This window comes from Seriola aureovittata, chromosome 13 (assembly GCF_021018895.1).
Source record: "Seriola aureovittata isolate HTS-2021-v1 ecotype China chromosome 13, ASM2101889v1, whole genome shotgun sequence".
NCBI classification, from domain to species: Eukaryota; Metazoa; Chordata; class Actinopteri; order Carangiformes; family Carangidae; genus Seriola; species Seriola aureovittata.
The window spans coordinates 13,671,599-13,694,413 of NC_079376.1; the positions used below are offsets into that span (position 1 = coordinate 13,671,599).

At 42.5% G+C, this 22,815-nt stretch overlaps 1 protein-coding gene across 3 annotated transcripts in view; it reads left to right on the plus strand.

Annotated features, from left to right (window-relative positions):
* The first annotated feature begins 444 nt into the window (after nucleotides 1–444).
* The window catches only part of bahd1 (bromo adjacent homology domain containing 1), a 28,139-nt gene continuing 5,768 nt past the window's right edge, over nucleotides 445–22,815 (plus strand). Inside the window, exons 1-3 of one of the 3 annotated variants that reach the window (XM_056393528.1) lie at nucleotides 445–841; nucleotides 16,614–18,390; nucleotides 22,186–22,595. In XM_056393528.1, the coding sequence (XP_056249503.1) occupies nucleotides 16,743–18,390; nucleotides 22,186–22,595 (2,058 nt within the window). In that variant the 5' untranslated portion in view covers nucleotides 445–841; nucleotides 16,614–16,742. The other 2 variants (XM_056393530.1, XM_056393529.1) reach the window with 2 other exon arrangements.

Consider the following 22,815-nt stretch of genomic DNA (forward strand, 5'->3'; position numbering starts at 1 on the left):
TTCTCTTAGTTCATTATAGTTTAGTTAAGTTTGGGGAATCTGATGACCACTCTTTCTGCATATAGACTACTGAACCAAACAAACCCATAATGACAGAAATCTCAGGTTCCACCACATAAAATAACACTGAAAAATTAAAGTCTTATTAAATAGACAACAAACTCCTGCCCATCAGTGCTCCAGGAGGCACTATGCAGTCACATGTCGGAGCAGGTTTTGGTTATGAGCCAGAGCTGACAAGCCACAGATCCTTCATTCAGTCCTGAGCAGCAGAGAGACCAGCTCTTTCACTCTCTGCTGCCAGGGTTAATACAAGTGTCAAAAGAACGGGGCTTAAAAGACATTAACTAGGTGAAAGCCATCTGTCAGCCACAGCGGGGCTGCCGGGGGGTGGACGGTGACATGTGGACGGCGCGTCCGTGGCCCTTTAAGAAACTCCATGTTTTCGCTACATGATGCGTCAACATAAAAAGCGGATGATGCTGTTATGTAAAAACACGCTGAAGTGAGCCGTAGTTTGCAGGAGCTCCGCGGAATGCTCGGCACGCCTCACTTCGTCCTAGAAACCTGGATTGTAGTTTAAAGTGTACCGAGTGTGGATTTTTACGCGTAGCGCATGGAGCAGTGCAGTTTGGAGTAGGAAAAAAAAAAAAAAAAAAAAAAAAAACGGCTTCACCCGATCAACTCAACATGAGTCGCCTTCCACTCTGTTTTCCTCCTTCACTTGCGGGAAGCCTACACCTGACGCATCACGCTCTTGCCCTGTGGAAGTAATCTTTCTTCCCCCCCCCCCCCCTGTAAAGAATCGTCTCTGCTGGGTTATTTTCCAGTCTTCAAAGCGGTAAGACACAAACACCTTCAACTCCTATCGTCTCTCCGGCTAAACTGAAAGTGTCAGCAGCAGGACAAGATCGAGCGATGAGACATGCTGGGGCTGAAATAATGTGTCAGCTACAGACCGATAGATGGATGCTTCCTTTTGCTGGTGGTCTGTTAACCTCCAGAGGCCACTTTTGGAGATGTCAGTTTTGTCTGTTTGCACTTGTGCAGGTGGCACAGTAGTCTCTTTTCGCCTGCACGGAGAGTGAGAGCCTCGGCTGGGACTCCAGCTCGTGATCGCAGAAAATGTCACACAAGCAGCTTCTGTTCCAGTCAAGTTTGAGGCTCGACTCCGCTGCTGAGTTTGTGTGTTTGCTATTAGACAGTGACTTAGGGTCTTTGTTTTGGATTGTGTGTGGCGGGGGGAGCGGGTTGGACTTTTTGTTTGCAAAAGTACATTTACTTAAAATTACACTTACTTAAGTACAGTTTGGAGATACTTGTATTTTACTTGAGTATTTCCATTTTAATCTACTTTAGACTTTAATTTCAATTCTTTTTAGAGGGAAATGTTGTTCTTGATATTCAGTTTAAAACCCATATAGAGCATATAAATTACATTGCATTGATATACAATAAGTTTAACCCCCGAAAGCATATGAAATAGTTTAAATCAGCTGCATGTCGACCTGTTCATATTCAACTAATAATGTAAAACACAGTTATATAACACTGACATGAGCCATCTGCATAAAGAGCACTTCATACTTGGTGTAAACTTCATTGATACTGTCTGTAATTTTACTGAAGCCAGAGTCTTTTCACACTGTGGTGTTGGTACTTTTACTCAAGTTAAAGGTCTGAATACATCCTCCACCACTTAGTCAAACAAAACAAGCGATTTGGAAAGTTGTTAAGGAAGTTTTTCTCTTTTTTTTTTTTTGTGTCATTTTAGACAATCATTAATTTTAGTCAGGGAAATAATCAGATGAATGGTTAATGATGATAACTGTTAGTTGTTGTTCCATTTGGATGAAAAACTAAAACATCTACTTTGTGAGAAGTTGATCGTCTCCTGCCGGAAAGCACAGGCTTTGACATGACAGCAGGGTTATAATGCATGAAATACAAGTTGCCTGGTGAGTTCCTCGGCATAATGGTGTTTGTAAAGCCTCTTGTGAACAGAAAAGCCTGACAATGGAGCTTCAGTTTTGGAGGACGTGGTAGATTTGTGTCCAGTCAGTTCTCCGCAGCCTACCTTGACAGGCCTGTCATAGCAGCATGTTGAATAGAGGGTGCAGTGGCCACACGTGAGCCATAAAGCTGGATATCAATCCTGGACATAATCCCATTATTTTTGAAGGAGGGGGGGTGGGGTGTGTGCCTCATGTCACCCAAACACACTGTCCTCCCTGCTGTCCCAAAGGAGACGGATACTTCCTGCTCGGATACAGGCCACATGTGGTCAGACGAAAGGACAGCAGGGACGGGAAGACAATAGGTGTTAACAAATGTAACACACTCAATGTGGTTTATTGTTCCAATCTTGCTAAATGATGCGTATATTTTAGTATGGGACATTTTCTAAAAGTGAAAACAACATTCCACTCGGTGTGAATGACTTATTGTTCACGAAGCAGCGTAGGAAAAGTACACTGACACATCCCCTTTTTCCAAAACACTTGTCATCATCATCACACTGTGGTGCTCCACAGAGTGATGTTAAATATTATCTAACGGGAGCTCATACGGCCCATTGGGCATGATTTGTTTGGATGCCATTCAGTACAAGCGATCTCCTTTTTATATAACTTTTTATACCATTGTAGTCAGTTGTTGATAATTGCTCTATTTTTCAGTAGCTTCTGCTGTAAATCAGACTTCATCTGGGCTAGATATGGACGGCTTTGGGAACCTGTATGTGCCTGTCACTTTTGCAATTAGTTAATTTTCTTACTGAAAACCTGCTGAATGTTGTCCTCCTTAACTGTCCAGCTTCAGAGACAAAAGCGGAGTTGATGTTATGACTGTGCACTGCGAGCAAAAGCTTAGAGAGCAGCAACAAGACCTCTTCTGCCCGACTTCTGCCGGGCTGCTGGGGTTTGAGGCAGCTTACTTCCTCTCAGGATGTGTTTCAGCCACATTTTTCAGTCGTATGACGGAACAGATATAACCTGATGCGCCAGATGGTTTGTTAGACAGAACCATCTGTGAAGGCTTCATTGGAAACTGTTTGGAAAAGGGCAGGTGCTTTCAAAAAATACTTTTTGGATGAACCATCTGTCTATCAGTGTCTACTAACTGGGCTTACAACCAATCAGATTCTCTATCTTTCCCATGTTTTTTTTTTGTTTGTTTTTTTTTCACTACCAGTAAAATGAACTCTTGCCGAAGAGGTGCTCCTCCAGTTCTGATATAACTGATGCTATAGCAGCATCTATGCTAACCTTTTTAGGAACCCGACATTGTTGTTAACAAAGTTGCTTCTTGCTGTCGTCGTACATAAGACACACTGGATGCTTATTGGTCCAAACCATTATGGTTCGGCCACAAGTGAATAGCTTGAAGCCAGCGAGATAGATTCTTGCTTGCAGCTGCCTCACAAGGTTGGAACAGATACGTTATTTTTGTTATGGATATTTTTAACAATCTGGCTTCTACACAGGCCTTTCTTTTACTCGCACAATACACTCATAAATGCAGCCTGAACCATATTTTTATGCTTCTAGTCTGTTTTCTTCTGTTTTATGCGCCTAACTCTGGTGGTTGTGTTGGCTCTGTGTACTGACTTACCTACACCCAGTACTGCACCTGAACACATCCAACTAGATTTAGCCGTAGCGAGGACCTTTTCAAGATCATGAATGAAGCAGGACACAGCTAGAAGGCCCTTATCATGTCACTTACTGTATTATGTTTTAATAATTCATATTTCTGTGCAAATATTCATTAAAATGATCACCAGCTAAACTCTGGAGCTTTAACCCCTAACCCTTAACCCTGAAGAGTTCTGGAGCCTCAGGACAGATGCCTGCTAGGCCCTGTGGGTAATCCAGCCTTGGCTGAGATCTAGGAATGTGGTGACATTGCTAAAAAGAAGTTCAACAGAGCAGGAAACACTAGCGGTCAGACGATATAAACCCCCATGTTAGTCAGTCTTATTTGGAGGAGAAAATGAAGGCAAATGGTAAAATTATCTCCCAAACCGTCCGTCGTAAACAAGCATCACAGTTTACAGACTGACTTCCTGGCTTGACTTTGGCCTACTGTGCTTACTTAGTTTGGCATGCAAATAGTTTTCCTGCAATTTGGGATTATTACCGTCATTTTGGGTGCATTTGCTTTTGGTTTTACCTCTGAACGTGGTTTAATCGGGCTAAATTGTTGACCTCATTACCACCTGTCCGATTGTCTGACTTTGTTGAAGCGATGTTGGTGTGTTTTTAAGCTTTCAGCGGTTACTTTAATACAGTGTTACAATGACCAATAGAAATGATGGCCAAAACCACAAAAGTATGACCCAAGTCATAATAAACTGTAATCATACTCACAGACCACCACGCAGTTCACAGAACTTTACTAGTATGTTTTATAATGTTAATGAGTTTTGCAGTTGGATCTTTATCTTGTTCAGTTGTTTGAATATTCCTCTGGTCTGAATGAGCAGTGAATCTTGAGTGGATCAGGATTAGCAAAGCTGTGCTGTAGCCTGTAGTCCTCTAAAAGCCATTAGTCCACCCACCCCCCCACCCAACCCACCCACCCTTCTCTCTCTTGCTTTCTCTCTCTCTCTCTGTCTTTCCCTGACTCACCCTGGCACAATGCCCGAGACACAGCTGTGAAAATTACAGGTCTGTTTCATGGAAACATAGAAGAAGAAGAAGAAGGAGGCAGGGCTGGTGGGGAAGGAAGGAGAAAGAGAGCAGAGACCCACAGCCTGGCGTCAGCTGTCGGGCGGCCCACAGCTGCAGTGGATGTGGAGCTTTCAGAGCCGGGGTCTCGCTCACTTCTCACACACACTGGGATTGTTTACATGGGGTAGGGGTGTGTATGTGTGCGTGTGTGTGTGTGTGCGTTGGGGGGGGGGGGGGGGGGGGGGGGGCGTTAAACCCTGTTTGGCTGCGGCCGAACAGAACAGAAGCCCTCACTGTGACTGACAAACGTCAGGCTTCTTCAGTGAAAAGCACATGGCACTAAGCGTCCTTCAGTTTGGCAGATGCTAAAAGCATGACTGAGACCCTGGCAGGTGGGCAGGCGGGCGGCCCCCCCCTCCTCACTCCTTCCTCAGCTGGGCTGAATATCCAGCGAGAGGCCTCCTATCAGAGAGTCATTGTTCATGATGATGATGACAATCTCTCTCTGTCTCCATTCTCCGTACTATCTCAATCCATCACTCTCTTGTCTTTTCACCCTCCCCCACCCTCCCCCTCCGCCCCCCACCATTGCTGTCTCTAACACATTCTCTTAATTTTTCTTTCGCCTTGTTCTCACCTGCTCGCTCGAGACGGTCTGTGTCAAACGGATGTATCTCTGAGGAGCTGTCAAGCAAAGAAAAGCAGAAGGGTGAATGTGAAAAATTGTCCCTCTGATTCCTACTAAGTCTGACTTTTCTGCTGCTCAATGAGATGTGAGGTGTGAGATTCCCTCTTCACTTTCCAACTCCTCTCTGGCGCTTTGCTTCGATCTGTCTGAGTTCAGTCTTCATCACTTTTTTTTCCATCTGACTATCTTCTCTCTCTTTAACCCTCTTTTTTCCACCTCTCCATCTTTTCCAATCAGGCTGTCTGGCATCATGCCTCATCTCTTTGAAGAGGAACAGTAGAAGCAGATAATTACACTTCCTGTCCTGTATCTGCTCTGAAGTGCTGAACTATCATCTCTACATCTGTAGGCTACACACTGAAGCTGAGAAATAACAGCTTACTAAACCAGCATACGTAGGGCTTTCAATGTCATGTGCTTTTGTGTCCTTGACAATTTCTTAACTTGTGTGTTGATTTTAAACATTTTATTGGCTTTCAGCTACTTTTTCACTATAAGTGTCTCAGTTGTTTCAAGGCTTAGACATCACTGTGTGCCCTGTTTGTTTCATCTCTTCCTCATATTTAGTTTATCAGATTGTTTTCATGCTTTGTCCCTGGAAAATCCCCCACTTTTCCTCTCATGCCCTATTATATTTGACTCTTCTGTTTTTCCACTCTTCAAATTCTGATAATCTCCATTTTAAATGATTTTAACTCACACAAACACTCTTTTGCATGAATAAGTTGTTGTCAGACAAACAAACCAGTCATGTATCACACTGTTGCTATCAGCAATGCATGACACAAATATTTCAATCTGTCACACACTGTTAAAAAAAAGAAGAAAAAAAGCTTTGGTTAACACTGTATTCAGGCCTCCTGTATGTCTTCACTGGATTACTCATATACTGTTGGAATAATCACATTAAAAATATATTTACAATGAAACGTGTATTTATAGATCATTGCGAAATTGAAAGTGAATACTTGTTGCCCAGCTACTCGCTGCTTGTCTCTATGTGGCTACATAAACCACATTGGTTTTAGGGGATTAGATGTTTATTACATTTTTGGTGCGTTCACATGTTGTTGCTGTGTGTAACCGCAGTCACAACACCAAGGAGGGGTTATTGCTCACAAGGGTCAGGAATAGATGGACACAGTCACCATTACAGTGGCATCAGACCTATGTACCTGTCATGACAGTGATGACTCTCTGGACGCTTTCGTCACTGAAGATAATGTCAGAGACAATGAGGAAGGAAACCACACTAGCTCTGAGCGTTACCAGTGTGAACCTCTTTGCTGGATACTGCCTCCTTTACTGTGGTGGCAGTGCTGTGGCTGGCCTTGTAGGTGCTGAGGCCATGGAGAACAAAGCTGTTTCTGGGCACCTGGCGAATCCAGTATTCCCTCTCTTTTAGCTCCATTTTTGGTCTCTGCCAACTACTGAGAGAAATATCTGGCTCTTTAGCTGCTGAATGCTCCACTATGTTCACCAGCCGGTCCCTAACTGCGTCTCTCTGCTGTTTGGTGCTGAGCAGGTACTGTACAATGGATTTTTTAAAGCTTTTTCACTATAAATCGCTGCCTAATTTGGCTGAAAGCAATGCTAAGAAAGCAGAGAGAGTGAACCAAAACAGTAAAGTCATGGTCCTGATGGGTAAACAAGGAGTTGAAACTTGCTATGAAGCTCTAAAAAGGCAAGAGGAGCCACAGATTCAGGTGGTAATTTTCTGCGGGTTCATCACTAGCATCAGCTGTTTTCACAGTCAGATTGTTTCCACATTGTCATTTGATACATTGTCATAAAAAATCCTGATGATCACTGCTTCAGTGGGTTGTTGGAAAAATGATCAACACGCTAACTAGGACAAATAAATAGTAAATAAATAAAAGGGGAAAACTGTATGTTAAGCCTAATAGTTCCACATGAATGGAAGAAGAATAAAGTCGATGAACTCAGTTACTCCTTTATACCTAGCTTATGTTTCCTAATGTTAGCTTATATTAGCCACCATAAGCTACTGGTCATACCGGACCAAGTAAGGCTGTAGCAGCAAAAACCCCTGAGTGAGTTAAATGCAGTTCGAAATGGTACACTATGACGTACATGTAACATCTTCTAAAATGACAGCAGACTTCACATTGTAGCTATTACTATTCTTTTTAGATGTGAAGGGTAGAGTTTGTAAACTTGTTTTCTTTTTCATGAAAAAAAGTCTTTCAGTCCAAGTACATACTGTAGCTGTTTTTGTAAACTTTTTGTTTACAGTGCGCTGATGCTCCGGCAGCTCGAGGGCGGCTGGTCTGTGGTACAATCCGAGCTCTGACTTTTCAGGCAGGGGCAAGAGGAGAGGGAGATCAATAAAGTATTACAGTGTTATTTCACTCGCCCCCGATGCTATCTCTCCACCTTCAGAATGAAAAATTCATCATCTTCAGTAAATATCTCCCGAGATGAGGGTTTCTGGGGCAAGATCTTGTCGAATAGGGATAGAAGGCCAAATGTAGATCAGTTTGGAGATATCTGAGATGAAAATGGTCTGGAGCACACTGAGACGATACAGTGGACCACAACTCTGAAAAAATACTGTTGAGTTTATAATCATATTACATGTCTTGGCCCAGGACTGCAAGGTGTATGCTTACTCACGTGAGGGACTTTCTCCCTGCACACGATGATGAAGTGGAATTTTAATTTCCCTGAACTACTTGATACTTGTCAAGGAACCTGTGGGTTATGTGTGTGATGTTCTGTTTTTTTTAAGTGTTACTTTTTTTTATATAATTATATTTTGAATAATATTTTGCGCCCCTCAGTATTGATTTTTCATGGTTATTACCTCCACCTAAGAGTTTCTATTTTTACTTGTGTCTGTTGGTTTGGTCGTTTGTCAGCATGATTACGCAAAAAGTACCGAACAGAGTTGCACTGAACTCAGTGGAGGGGTGGGGCTTGAGCCGGGGAAGAACCCGTTACATTCTGGGGCAGATCCAGATAATTTACTACGAATTAGAATTTATTTTTTCTCTGAAGTCTGGTGTATGTTGATTGACATTGTCAGAGGTCTGCACTCTCTGAGTGTCCTTCTAGTTGATATTCACACCTGGAAATGGATGGACTGCACTTATATAGTGCTTTTCTAGTCTTGGAGACCACTCAAAGCACTTTACAATACATGCCACATTCACAAACACATTCATACACTGATGCAATTTGGGGGACACGTCCTAGAGATCAAACCACCCACCCTCTGATTAGTGCACAACCCACTCTACCTCCTGAGCCCCAACAGCCCGACCTGTCTTCATTGATAATTGCTACAATTAAATTCTTTTTAAAAATGATTCCAAAACACAGAAAAATGCACAGTTTGGCTTGCTTCACTTCAGCTGCAGAGCATGATCAAAGTATCAATAACTGTCTTTTAAAACAAAAGGAAATGTGCCTTTAAACAAGTCTGTAAAAGCAGCTATAATCAGTGTGTTTTTATAATAACAATGGATGAAATGACCGTGTGTGACGTGAAAAGGTCGCTAATGGTGACGAACACACAGAGAATTATCACCTGACTCTGCAGTTGGCCTCGCTTCTGTCTTTCAGCCCATTGTTTTGGTTTTCTGGCTGTCAGCTTTAATGTTTTGGTTCAGTCTCAATTCTTTTGGTCGAGTTGGTAGTGACGAGAAACAGAGCTAACAGAAGAGTGAATATTGAGCAGGTCGCCAGAAACACAACGTCATATGTTTATGTTGCTGTGTGTGGTGGATGTATAATGAGGCAGTTTGCTAATAAGTTTGCCACATCAACTAAAAAGGTGATAAAATGTGAGTGTTGTGTTCACAGCCCTAAAGTGGTATCAATGCTGGATGAAGGAAGTGTTTGGACTATCCAGTAATGATGTACATATCTGCTGTCTGTATCATCACTAGCAGTGAGTGAGTGAGTGAGTGAGTGAGTGAGTGAATGAGTGCTTCCTGCTTGTAGGAAGCACTTAGTCGTCCTGGTCGGACTCATGCATCTCTCTGCAGTGTGTTGCAGTGTGTTTATTGCAGTGCAGGTCAGCTCTCAGCAGTCTATACTCCCTCAGCTTCCATCGGTGCTCATGCCTCATTAACTCAACACACTCAGCTCGTTTACAGCTCTTAATTACACAATGTAAAGCTGATATTGATGAGGACAATCAGCATTTACCCCAATTAAGCTTGACTCTGACTAACGGTACATGCTAACTTGATAAAGGGGTGGCGTTCCGATCAGGTTGCTGTCAAAAAGACTGGACCTGCTGTTTGGAGCAGATATTGAATTTTTCCTGTAAACGGAGCACCCACAGAGCGAGTCCAGCTGCTGAGCAGTCTCCATTGACTGCGAGTGTATTTTGTGTGTGTGTGTGTGTGTGTGTGTGTGTCATATCAGGCCAATCTTATCTGTGTTTCCTCAAGAAGCAGGGTAATAAATGACGAGCAGAGACTGATCACTCATCCATATTATTAGATTGTATGTATCATTAAGACAAGAGGATACAGTAAATGAGACTAATTAAGAGGGATATATGCTGTCATTGATCTGACAGGGAAAAAGAAAATCAGCGGAATATTCCTTATATTTGGATGTAGTAGGCTACTTAATAGTGACTTGACAATGATCTTATACGTAAACATTTTTGTCACTGTCACTGTAGGGCTACAACTATCATTTTCATTATTAAATAATCTACCTTTTATTTTGTTTAAAATGTCACCGAATAGGGAAAAAGTTCTTAGAGCGCATTTCTGTATGTAGACTTATCAATTCAGCTCTATATTTAATAATGTTTGTTACTGTTAACCGCACATAATATAGGAACTTAAGCGTGTTTTATACACAGCCGGTTTATAATAGTCTTATATATTTTTTCTACAATATTTCCGAAATGGACTAAGTGATCTTGCAGTAGCCTTTAATCATTGTCCTCAAGGACCAGTTAGTTTTCTTTCAGGTGACAATTGTAGCAGGTATCAGTGTAATATTCATCAGATTTATTTCTTAAGAAAGAAATACAGAGTTATTTAGCCTCGTTAAGAGGGATTCATGATTGTTTTTATTATGAATGTAATACTCATTAGTGGGTTGGCAGTTATTTTACACATAATGATGATTATGCTGCTATTTATAGTGATAGGCCAAACCTTTATGCAGAGTGAGTTTATAGTGATTTTTAGTGTTTCATGTCACTTCTCAATTTCAATTTGGAGATGTTAGACATTCACTATAGTGAGTTTAAAGTTAGTATCCTGGTGTAGCATTTCTGTAGGTGCTGTAGTGACGTTTATAGTGTGTTGTTCACCATCGTTTGATGCTTATTTTTTTCAATTTCTCCTTATTTCCTGATTTTTAAAAAAATGATTTAATGCTGATTTGAGGGGAAAATAAGAAGAATAAAATACATTTCCATCACTGTCGTTGCCACATGATTGCTAGACGCTGTCCCTATTTTTAAGAAGTGATCTTATTAGGGGAAGTTTGGTGATTTCCACGGGGATGTCTTGGCTCTGGAAACCATTGGGCTGAAATAAACCCAAATATTACTCAAATTAATTTTAGATGTAGCCTATATTTAAAGACATACTACAGTGCGCGTTTCGTATAAGGAGGGGGGGGGGGGGGGGGGGGGGGGGGGGGGGGGGGAGAGAGAGAGAAAAAATCGCCACCGGTGAAAGAGTTTAGTCCCTGCAGGAATATCACAGCAACATGAGCGTGATTTGGCGTTAGTACGGAGGGATGTCCCGGTGCAACGGCGAATGTGAATGCAGGCAGCGCATGGATATTATCTCCAGCATGCCACTTCGGAAGTAGGTCACCGCTCACCGATTTGTTCACCATGTCTCCAGCTACTGTGGGCTGCTCGGTCCGCGGATCGCTCTCCAGGTCGACAGCCCGAGCGAGTAGAAACTGACCGAAAGAAACGGCACGGACCGGGGATATATTTATATATTTTTTTATTCTGATGGGAGATGATTTTCATTTCCGACGGGACACACAAGGTAATGATGAATCGCGGCTGTATTTCCCGTCACAGTTGGAGATGATATAGGATCGTTGGGTTTAGCCTGCATCTAACAACTCGGCTGTAGCCTAATGCGAGTTCCTGTAATGATATTGATATTAACTAGCAGCCCCGCTCCAAAAACCCGCGGTTGATCGAGGATGGTTGGATGTTTTAGACTCGTTTCTCCGCTGTGGAGCTTTTTTTTCCACTTCTCATATCACAGCCTGCACTCCTGCTACGGCATGCTGTCAGATTAACACTGTCCACCACCATGGCCAACTACAAGCTCCAGTAGGCGAGTCTCTGTCTCGCTTTTTTTTTTTTTTCTTTTTTAACAAGACATGCATAGCGCTGCCCTTTAATTGCATTCTCTGCTTAAAATAATCCACGAGTGGATGTGGGTGTGTTTTTAACTGCTGGTGCCTGAACCTGCATGGAGGTGAAGGGAGGTGGTGGTGGGGGTGTTGGTGGTGGAGGATGGTTAGTGTTGGTGGTGTAAGACTGTTGAACTGCTGCTGATTTGCTCCAGGAAAGTGGACTTGGTGATTGCACTATCTGAAGCTGCACACACAGCACACCAGCTGCCTGGGGGCTTTTTTCTCTCATGATGACAGCTCCACACCATGTCCTTCTTCTGGATGAGTCTGTGTGACAGCCAGGCAGCGCAGCCACCTCCTCCTCTATCCGACTCTTGATACAGATGAAACTACAGTCAGATAATATGCCTTCAAGAGGAGAGAGAGAGAGAGAAAGAAATCCATGGCACAGAATTATTACTGAGTAGGTTTTTATGTGGCAGTTATGCTCCATTTACTGTGAGTTGTATTATATTTAAGTAAGTGAGTTTTTTATTCTCTTAAAAAACAATTCCCTGTAGTTTCAGGAGTAAAAATATGTCTTTCCATTTGATCTTTTAAGGCAGTTGTTTCAAACCTGGGTGTCGAGACCCTAAAAAGGGTTCAAGGATGAATATGAAAGCTCACAAGATAATTAAAGTGATACAATAGAAATAGAACATCCAAGTTAATCAAAATAATATTAGATTATTCTATATATTTCTCTAATTTTTGCTTTTTTGTTGCTTATGCTAACCCTGAACTGTCTTGACTAAAGTTACTCAGGTACTGTACTCAGTACTTGAGTATTTCCATTTTCTGTTTTATATTTTTATTCTTCACTACCCACGTTCGTTTGGTGGCTATAGTTACTTTGCAGGCTAAGATTGTCCAACTGTTTTGGCTCGTGACCCCCTTAAACCAAAGCAGTGTCTTTGTGTGACTCCTCAATCATCACAGGTGTAATGTAAGTAGGAGCATTTAAAAATGAAGTGATTTTCTTTATTTTTTCCTCTCTCACATTGTTTCATTTGACTAATTTCAGAATTCTGAAAAGGAAGTATTTAGGTATTTAGTATTTCACAAGAAAAAATTAGTCATTGGAGGAAAGTCTGAAGGGAAGAAAACACTTTTCTGATTCCATCTTATCAGAAACATCATATTGCGACACCACGGATTCATCTCTTGAACCTTTCACCCTCTGCTTCACAGAATTAATTTACGGAGATGTCATTTTGTATCATTTCCTTTCTCACACCTCTGCTCTAGGTGCTCTTTGAGTTTGAGTTTAGGGGAAAAAGTTGTAGCCACATCTGCTTTTTGAGTTTTACCATGTAAAAATAATGAGAAAATGGCTCCATTTAACCAATAATCCATGGTAGTTCCTGAAATACAAGAGTCTATAATATTCCCTCAGAATATCCTGAAACAGATGTTTTTCAAGAACCTGTTTGCATGTGTGTGTGCTGTGCTGTGCAAAGTGCTTCTGAATCGGCACCGTGTTTTTTTTCATTAACAGCATGAAAAAAAACAAGCAAAAAGAAGACCACAGGATTCATTTTAACCTGAAAGAATCTGTCCTGTTATTTGTTGTGGTCAGTGTGGTGAAGGTCTAGCCCGGTGAAATGATGAGACTCCTCAGCGAGCTCCTGTCTTTCCATTGTGCACGCTTGTCTTAGTCAAATGAAGCAACTTGATTTGATATCCACAGACAGAAACTCAATGTGAGGCTCCTTCTGTCCTCTTGTTATCTGGAAATTAAATTTCTCTCCCATGGATTGCATTTCACGGTTCACCGAGTCATTCGGCAATAAGGGGCAGACCGAGCCATGAGATGGTTTGAAAATGCCCAGCCAGAGAGTTGCGTCCACTCCATTTGTATTTTTAGTTCAATTCGACTCTGGGTATGATCTCAGTCGTTTTAAGAGGGAATAAAATGCTACAATACATCATAGCTTACAAGTTATATTCAGGCTTTAGAAATATCCGTTACAAGTTTTACAGTCATTTTACTGCAGCCGATCATAGGCAGATTGGTATATTGTTACTGACAGACGGAGAAAATGTAATAAAATAGAAGTCACTCTTGTCTGTTCCTTGTTATTAAAGCACTTCAACAAAAACCACAGCAGCTTTTGGTTTTTACAGCCCTTCATTAGGTGTCACATGATAACGAGTTGTCATGGTGAAAGAATAGCAGATTTGCTGCAAACTTGATGACATGACGTCGTGTAAATACTGCACCGCCTAAATAAGCTGTCAAGTGAATCTGTCATTATTATTATCATTATTATTATTATGCAGTGCAAAAACAGTCTTGCATGCATTATTGACTCATAACCACTCGTCGCTGTCTCTTTGACATATTTAGAATTAAGTTTTTATGACTGTTACCAATATCATACTGTTATTTATCACTTATTTATATAAGACATTAAAATGTGTAATCTTAGGCTCTAAGAAATTGTGAGGAGCATTTTCACTCTTTTCTGACAATTTTAGACCAAGGCCGGCAACAATCTGCAGCTTAATCAATACTGAAAATGATCAGAGTTGGAGCCTTATATATATACACTCAACTCGTAACATTATATACAACAGCGTGAAGCCAGCAAATGGATCATTTTATAGACTAACTTTTGAGCAGAGCACAAAATTTTGCTGGTGTAGAAAGATTTGACAAATATACGGCATCCGAGATGGAGCAGCTGAATCGCATGCTGGACAGAAAAAGAGAGTAACGATACCAACCTGAGTGTGTAGAAATGCACCATGACACGTAGCAGCTTGTTAAAAACAAATCAGTCGCCTAATTGATCATGTGCAGTGTGTATCAGTTATTGACGGCAACTGAAACCTTTTTGAGAAGGCGTGTGGTTGTGGAAGCTGAATGATTTCCTGGCTGGAGAGTCACTTAATATAAAAATGGTTGTTGACTTATTTCTTGGAGGTCAAGTAGCATAATTGTGTTTCATGGCTGCAGCAAAGAGGGATGATCCATCTCTTTATGCTGCACACAGGAGTGTCATTGCATAAAGGTCACTGGCGGTCGAACCATCGGGGACCTTAAAGGTTTTCCCAAAGTGAGGTGTTTCTCTGTGCTGACAGAGCAGAGGGGTGGACGCCTCTGATCTTAAATCTAATCCTGCATCTTTTACTGTATGAAGCTGCTGGAGATGCTCTGCTGCGCGCTGTGCCAGCTTGTTGACGTGGTTGTGTCTTTCTGCCACCAGTTTTGGTGAGATGCGCATCTGTTACGAGTCATATGATCACACTGGTTGTCTTTGTGTCTCCAAATGCTGGAGAATTATTCCTTGATTTCATACCTCACAGTGATTTAGTGATGAAGTGTTTGCTGCCCCTTTTGACCTTGTAGACAACTGAAACGCAGTAGCTTCAAAAAGTACTCAGGCCCCTTCACTTTTTAAATACTTTAGTGTGTTGTAGATTTAATTTTAAATTGATAGAATTACCCATTTCAGTCTAAAATCAATAATCCATAATAACAAATTGAAATAAATGTTTTTTTTTAAAAATGTATTAAAAATCTAAAACTAAGTGTCTTATTTACAAAAGTATTTAGACCCTTAATCCAGTACTTTGAAGAAGTTTTTTTTGGCAGAAAGCATCTCTACGTGCTTTGCACATCTGGATTTGGGCAGTTTATCCCATTCTTCCTGGCAGATCCTCTCTAGCTCTGTCAGATTGGATAGGAAGTGTCTGTAAACTACCATCTTCAGGTCTCTCCACAGATGTTCTATGGGCTTTAAGTCTGGGCTTTAGTGGGGCCACTCATGGAGCGTCAGAGACTCACCCTGAAGCCACTCCAGCATTGTCTTGGCTGAAAGCTTGTCCCAGTCTCAGGTCGAGCGCGCTCGGAGTAGGTTTTTTTCAAGTACCTCTCCTTAAACTCTTGCCCTGCTCTGTGCTTCATCACAGTTTTATCACACATGTCCACAGGGAGTTTCTTGGACTTCATGGCTTAGTTTTTTTTTTTGCCCTGACATGCACATAACCACAGTTTAGAGTGCCACAGCAAAGGGCCTGAATACTTTTGTAAAAATAAGTATTCTGTTTTTGATTTTTTTTTAAAAAAATACATTTTCTGAAATTTCTTTTCGCTTTGTCATTATGGATTATTGAATAGGCAAAAATCGATTTAAAATTCAATCTACAAGACAGTAAAGTGTGCAAAATGTGAAGTGGTCTGAATAGTTTCTGAAGCCACAGAATGCACAACAGTCTCCACAGTTTTTTTCCAAGTCTAATCTAATAACCTATTCTTTGGGGAAGCTCGAGTTCCACTTGTGGAGATCATCTGTACTGAAGCCCTAAAATTAAATCGATGTGGCATTGTGATTTAAAGATTCAAATCACTTCCTAAAGCATCCATCATATCAAGCATTAAATAAATGTCTCATCTAGCCTTGTTCTTTGCTTCTGTATTTCAGCTTGTTATGTTGGGCTCGTGGTGGATTGTGAGCCATTTAATCAACATTGGTTCAAGGACCTGGGAATTGTCTTTATTGATACAAAGGATGAAAAGGCAATTTTTTATATATATATTTTAGTTGTAATCTTAAGTCAAAGCAAATTTCTAAACTACAAGAGTAAAAAAAGTGGGAAATGAATTGGAGTACATAAAGCCTCATGCTTAAACATAAAATACTATAATGTGCTCTTTATCTCAGTTTCTCCTCCATCCTGTGTATGCAGTGTATTTGCATGTTAAGGAGAAGGGTTGTCTAAGTGGCCATATTCTCTGGGGACCTGGAAATTGACAGCAAACTAAGTAAAACCGGTTGTTAAATAATGCATCAGTAGATCCTGTCTGTTGCATTAAGTCACTCTCAGATTCTACAAGAGTGAAATCTGTGTTGTTCAATGTCTGATCTGTGTCTCCCCAGAGAGTGTATGGACCCATCTGATAATCCATGATGATGCTTCACTGAAGTCCCTCTCTGAGCTGAAACACACTATCGTGAAACCCCTTGGATGAAGACGAGGTGGTGTATCTGCTCCCGGACGCTGAGACCATGGTGAAATCTCAGCGGAGCCTGCCAGTGAAATGTGGGAAGCCCCCGAAGGAGAAGGGAATCAAGGAAAGAGGAGGTGGAGTGAAAAAGGGGAAAGAGAGAAAGAACGAGCTGAAAGGAAAGAAAAAGAATGATAAGAAAGAGTCACACCGATGTAGAAAGAAAACGCTGGCGGTGGGTGATGGAGACGCACTGGACTGTTGCGTCCTGCTCACCCGTCTGGAGGAGAAAGGAGTCATGGGTAAAGTGAAGGACGCACCAAAAGCTGGGAAACAAAAGAGCGTTAAAGTCAAAAAGAAGCTGCACTCCAGCTCCATTCAAAGAAGGACCAAATCTGGACTAAAGAAAACTTCCACAGCCAATCATCAAGCACTGGAACCAAATATCAACCAATCTGACGCCTTACTCATGTTGCCGGCACCTGTCCTCGAGCCCCGCCGGCGGAGAATGGCCTCTCTGAACGCTGAGGCCGTCAACAGCCTGCTGCTTTACAAAGACGATTCTCTCGCCTCCAATCTCGTGAAGAAACGGCCGTCTTCCAATGAAGATGCAGCTAAAGATAGTCTGAATGAAGCTGAACATAGAGGTCATAAAACAAAAAAGGTTTCTTCAGGAGGGAAAGTAGCACTGAAAGCGAAACCTAAAAAACAGAAACGGTCGTCAGTGGAAGCACTTAACATCGACTGGCTCAGTTTGTTTGCGCCAACCCCTCGGCGTCAGGCGGGACTCACTGCTGCAACGCTGCTGAAACTCACCAGTGCCCCGTATGGAACCAAACGGCAAAAGAAGTCGGAGTCCAAGTCAGGGAGTGGAAGCGAAGCAGCAGCTACGACTCAGGGTGAGATTAGTGGTAAACCCTTGTGTGAAGGAACAACGCAGACCAAAAGAACAACGCATCCCAAACATGAGGAGCAACTAAAGCACAGACAACAGGGTACAGAAGATCCGGTCCATCCCCAGCTGGGCCCTAACATCCAGGGATGCTGTAGCTTATGTAAGACAGAGGCTTTGGATCACGAGTGGAAAGGCGCCACGGGGGGGCAGGAGTGTCTCAAACACGCTCTCCATTGTGGCTCTGGACTGGGATTCTCCTTAAAAACAATCAAAGAGGAGCAGGTGGAGACCGAGGTGTCTTCCTGCTACTGCTGCTCCCAGGAGAGGTGTGTCGAGTACTGTCACAGACTGGCCCTCTTCCTGGAGGACAAGACCTTCAAGGAACCAGAGGACGGCTCGCTGTCCGACGTGTTCCACCACCACCATCACCATCACCATCATCATCACCACCACCTTCAGTCTCCTCATTCTGTAGCCCACCCAGCAGCCATAACCATCAGCCCGCACACGTACACCTGTTTCCCTGGCTACTACGTCCACTTCAGCCACCCGGACTCCTCCCCCTCTCCTGTATCACCTCTTTCTTTATGCCCAAGGAGCGGCAAGAGACCCAAACTACTCCCCAGCACAGGTCCGCAGCCCTCAGGGATTAGCCATCCGGTGTACTGCTGCACCTCAGTAGAGGCATGCTATGGAGAGCCCTGCAGGATCAACGGCTACTCCGCTTATACCAGTGTGATTCCAGCCATCGCCAGAGGAGGGTGCTCCTTCAGCCCCACAGACTGCACCAACTGCAACCACAGCATCAAAAGAGGTGAGTAGACAGCAGACTGCCATTACGAGGTTTACTTTTTATGTATTTCCAGCACTGTGTCAGAATTGTTTCGACAGATATTATCAAGATAAGTTAATGCACAGTTATTTGTCCTGATGGCACTAATGCAACAACACTGACATCTTCCTGCAGTACCTCAGATATGTAGATATGGAGAAGGACGTCGACTTAACCGTTTGAAAATTCTTTTCTGATCTTGGAAATATCAGTTTGACAAAAACTGCTGTAGTGTGTCATTTCTCGATGTATCTCCACTACTTATTGTCAGATAAGAGTAAAATGCCCAATTGAAAAAAAAGAAAAGAAAAAAAAGAAAAACTCAAAGTAAATATTGGTCCGGGTTACGTTTGTTTGCCAGGTCTTGAAAAAAAGATGTGATTGGGTGGTAAATGCAAATGGTGTACAAACTGCCGTGTTAGATGGTGAAGACCAGAGATCACTGATTGAAAGGGTCACCCCCAGCGAGTTTAACGTTGTGTGTTTTACAAAGTCGGGAGGTTTACAAGAGACGGATTAGAAAAAAATAATGATCAAAAGCGCTGCAGCAGAGGCTGAGATATTATGACGTTCAGTCCCTAGTAGGTCAAGTTAAAAAATGCTGGATCCTCTGAATCTCGTAATGCAACTCAATGGTATCTTTTGTTAGACTTCCCCTCCTTGATAATGGCCCATGACTTTCAAACTCCATGCCTGCAGTTTATATAGTTTTTTTGTTATAAATTTGTAGTTTCCAAGCCTGAGTCAAGATATACTGCGACACATCCAGGTTATTTTCCAGACTTTAGAAAGCTCCCCTCAGAGCCACAAAAGAAATTAAACTGTTTTCACAGGTCGAGTAAGGTGAACTTCATGTGTAAAATCAGGGGCTGCTTTAAGTAACACAGCAGGGCTTCCTAATAAGTTTAAGTATTAAATGTTCATGAGCACACTGTGGTTATAAGGTTATTTTGCATGCAGCGTCCCCTTTCATCCGGCTGCCAGAGCAGTACAATGTGCTGAGAATAGCTATTATGTCAGGCATTTTTAATTTCCCATTTTGGAATGTCACTTGAGTGGGAAGTAACAAAAAAATATCAGATAAAAGGGCAAGACCTCTTTTGTCTCAGTTTGAATACCGGCCGCCGGACAGTGAATACGAGGCCTGTGCAGCTGAAACCTAATGAGCTGATTGTATGAGCTCGAGTGTCAGCAGCAAGTTACTGTGTTCAAGCCGGAGATGTGACCCTGAACAAGCAAAGGTTTTTTTCTTTGATTTCTGCAGTGTAACTGTGTGTGTGTGTGTGTGTGTGTGTGTTGTGTGTGTGTGTGTGTGTGTGTGTGTGTGTGTGTGGGTGTGGGTGTGGGTATGTGTGTCTGCCTGAATGTGTGGGTGCATTGGTAAAAACACCTGAATGTGACCTTAACCTCCTAGGACCTGGCGTCCACATATGTCGACCTCACATTTTGGGTTCTCTAGACCACAATACTAACTTTTTCTCAACAAGGGCCTGGTGACCACATATGAGGATATTATACTGCGACTCGGTAATCGAAATTTAAAACTAATGTCCTCATATGTGGACATCATTTTTCTCAGGTCCCAATCAGCCTATATAGCAAAGAATAGAGCTCGGGTCTTAGGAGGTTAAAATGACCCTTGATCACACTCGATCACAGATGAACACACACACACAGACACACACACACACACACACACACACACACACACACCCCTTTCCTTGGTCTCCAGCAGCCAAAACCAGGTCAGGCTGTGAGGGTTGATACTCTTGTCTACAAGCGCGCTGTCAACCTTCGTCTCAGTGGAAATCTTGACAAATAGGCGTTTTTCACTGAGCACATTTTGACATGTCACTGTAGGAAAAGCACGAGTGTAAGTAACAGATGATGTGTGAATTCCATTTAGCTGCTTATCCAAAGAACAATGTCACAACAGAGACATTGTTAATGTTATTAGTAACACTTGTGCTTTTCCGACTGTGACAAGTCAAAATCTCTGCTGTGAAAAAGGCTTAAGGTCCACCTGCATAGGTGCTGCCTTTAACATCTCTCTCGCTCTCCTGCTCATTGTTGTCGGGGGTGGCAGAACTTAGCCTTATTAGTACATGCACTTTGGTGACCTCGTGTTATTCCCAGCAAGACTCCACCCAACTTCAACCTGAGCACAGGTTTAATTAGCCAGTATAAGTGTCTGCATTTAGCAGCCAGAAATGCCTCTCAGGAGGTGGTGAAGACGTAAACAATGTTATAAGCAGAGTGAATATTTGACCTGTCCACATAACCATTCATTAGACGGCCACTAACTCTCTCTGAATGAAAGCTAATGTTCTGTATCTGCTGGATGTATAAATAGGCAACTGTTGGCTTTGCAGCTGGTGTTAAGTTTACAGCTTTTTTTCTTTTACTCCCAGCTGTTCAAAGAGTCAGCTGTTGCACATTTAAACAATAAAAGTAGTCACTGCATTATCACTACTGCATAAGTAGCAGTTTAATGTTAATGCTTCTTTGAGCCATTTACAGTATATACTGTTGGTGCAGTGTATTTCACAACTTTGTGAAAGGCAATTGCAGATTAACATAAAATGTTAATCTGCAGAGTAGCTGGTTACTACTTCAGCTGTCAAATAGATGTGGTGGAGAAAATGTTAATTGTTTCCCTCTTAACTATAGTGATGCAGAATAATAAAGCGGCAGAAAATTTGTATTTAAAAACTGTTAAGTTATCAAGTATAGCTGTACTCAAGTATAGTTCTTGAGTAAATGTATTTAGTGGGGTTTCACCCCTGCCTCTATGTATGCATCTTCAGTAGGCTCACTGCAAACCAAGCGGCCTGATGTCAAATGTAGTCTGATGTTAATGTATTCTATGTGGAGCAAATGAAGGCTTCTCCTGAGGTTTGGATCCACAGAGCTGAGAGATCACGCTGGAGTAAATTGACCATTAGTTTACCTTAATGGGCTCTATATTAACAGATGTAACAGCTGTATTTTAATCTTTCACCTGACTTTCCAGCACACTCTGCTTGTGCGCAACAGAGTGTATTCTGCACCCGCTTATGTACTTATGTAGGCACATATTACTCTCTTGATGATAAAATAACAGTGAAATACTGTGCCATTGATTTCAGACCAGATTTTTTTGTTGGTGAGTCATGCAATCGCTTTCTGCTGCCTAAAGATAACAATGCGCCAAAAATGCGGCTGACCACACCTCATTTTAAGATCAACACGCCCTTGGCGCTCAGATGGGCGCAAGTACATCTGCTGTTTAAACAGTTTCGTCACTGGACAGGAAAATGACAACTGCGTCAGTGCGAAACGCGCAAAGACAGTTGTGGTTCGCTTTGCGCCAGGTGTACACATAAGGCCCTGTGGTGTCATCACCACAGCTGTATTATGGGAGAGTGTACACCCTGTTCTTGTTATCTTGCACACAGGTGGATGTTAGTGTTTTTCACTGTCGGTTTTATGTGGGTACTATAGTGTGTGTGTGTGTGTCTGTGTGTGCGTGCGTGCGTGCGTGCGTGCATGCGTGCGTGTGTGCGTGTACGTGTTTGTGGCTGCTCTGTTAAAGGCTATAATTGACCTTAATTGATGCTCTGTTTGTTTTTTGTGCTGCTTCAGCAGAACTAATAACAGCTGAGTGCAGTTCATGTCTCTATTATGTAACCTTGTTAAAGGTTGTTGATCACTGTGGCTGCTGCTTAAAGGGCTGTGTGCACATGTTTCAGTCTGTCACTCTACTTCATTATCTTTCCTTTTCTGTTCCTTCCTCAGACGACTACCCATCAACCCTCAATGACCATCACAGCTCTTCCTCCATCCCCATCTCTCCCAGCCCCAGAATCCTCACTGGCTGCCCCATTCCCGCTGTGCCTCCAGCCGGCCAATCAGTGCCCCATGTTCAGACTCCGCTGTCCGACCCCAGCCAACCACAGCCTCCGCTGCAGGTGGCGAAGGAGTGCCCGCAGAGTGCCAAGCCGCCCAGCGGGTCAAAGTCTGGCGCACGCAGCACCGGCAGCATCAGCTCGGCTGTCTGCCCTCTCAACAGGGACAAGAAACAGAAGCTCAACTCTCCCAGTGTCAGAGAGCGATCGGTTGCCAAGCAGCCGAAGAACGGCCGCCAAAAAACCACCAACGGCTGGCGGCCAGTTGGCCTGCCCTTTCAGAAAGAGGTTTTCTCTGTGGTATGTAGAAAAAGTCATACTGGTGGTTTTTGATGCAGCCATGATGTTGCCACCTGTAATTAAATCTGGTGTAATTTAACTTGACTTTGGGATGATTTATTATACATGTGTCATTGTCACATCAGGGCTGATTCACTGTTCACTGCATTTCATCCAAACACCTGACTGTCCACATTCCTGTCAAGACACAGAAGTCGTTCAATACAAATTAAATCCTCCA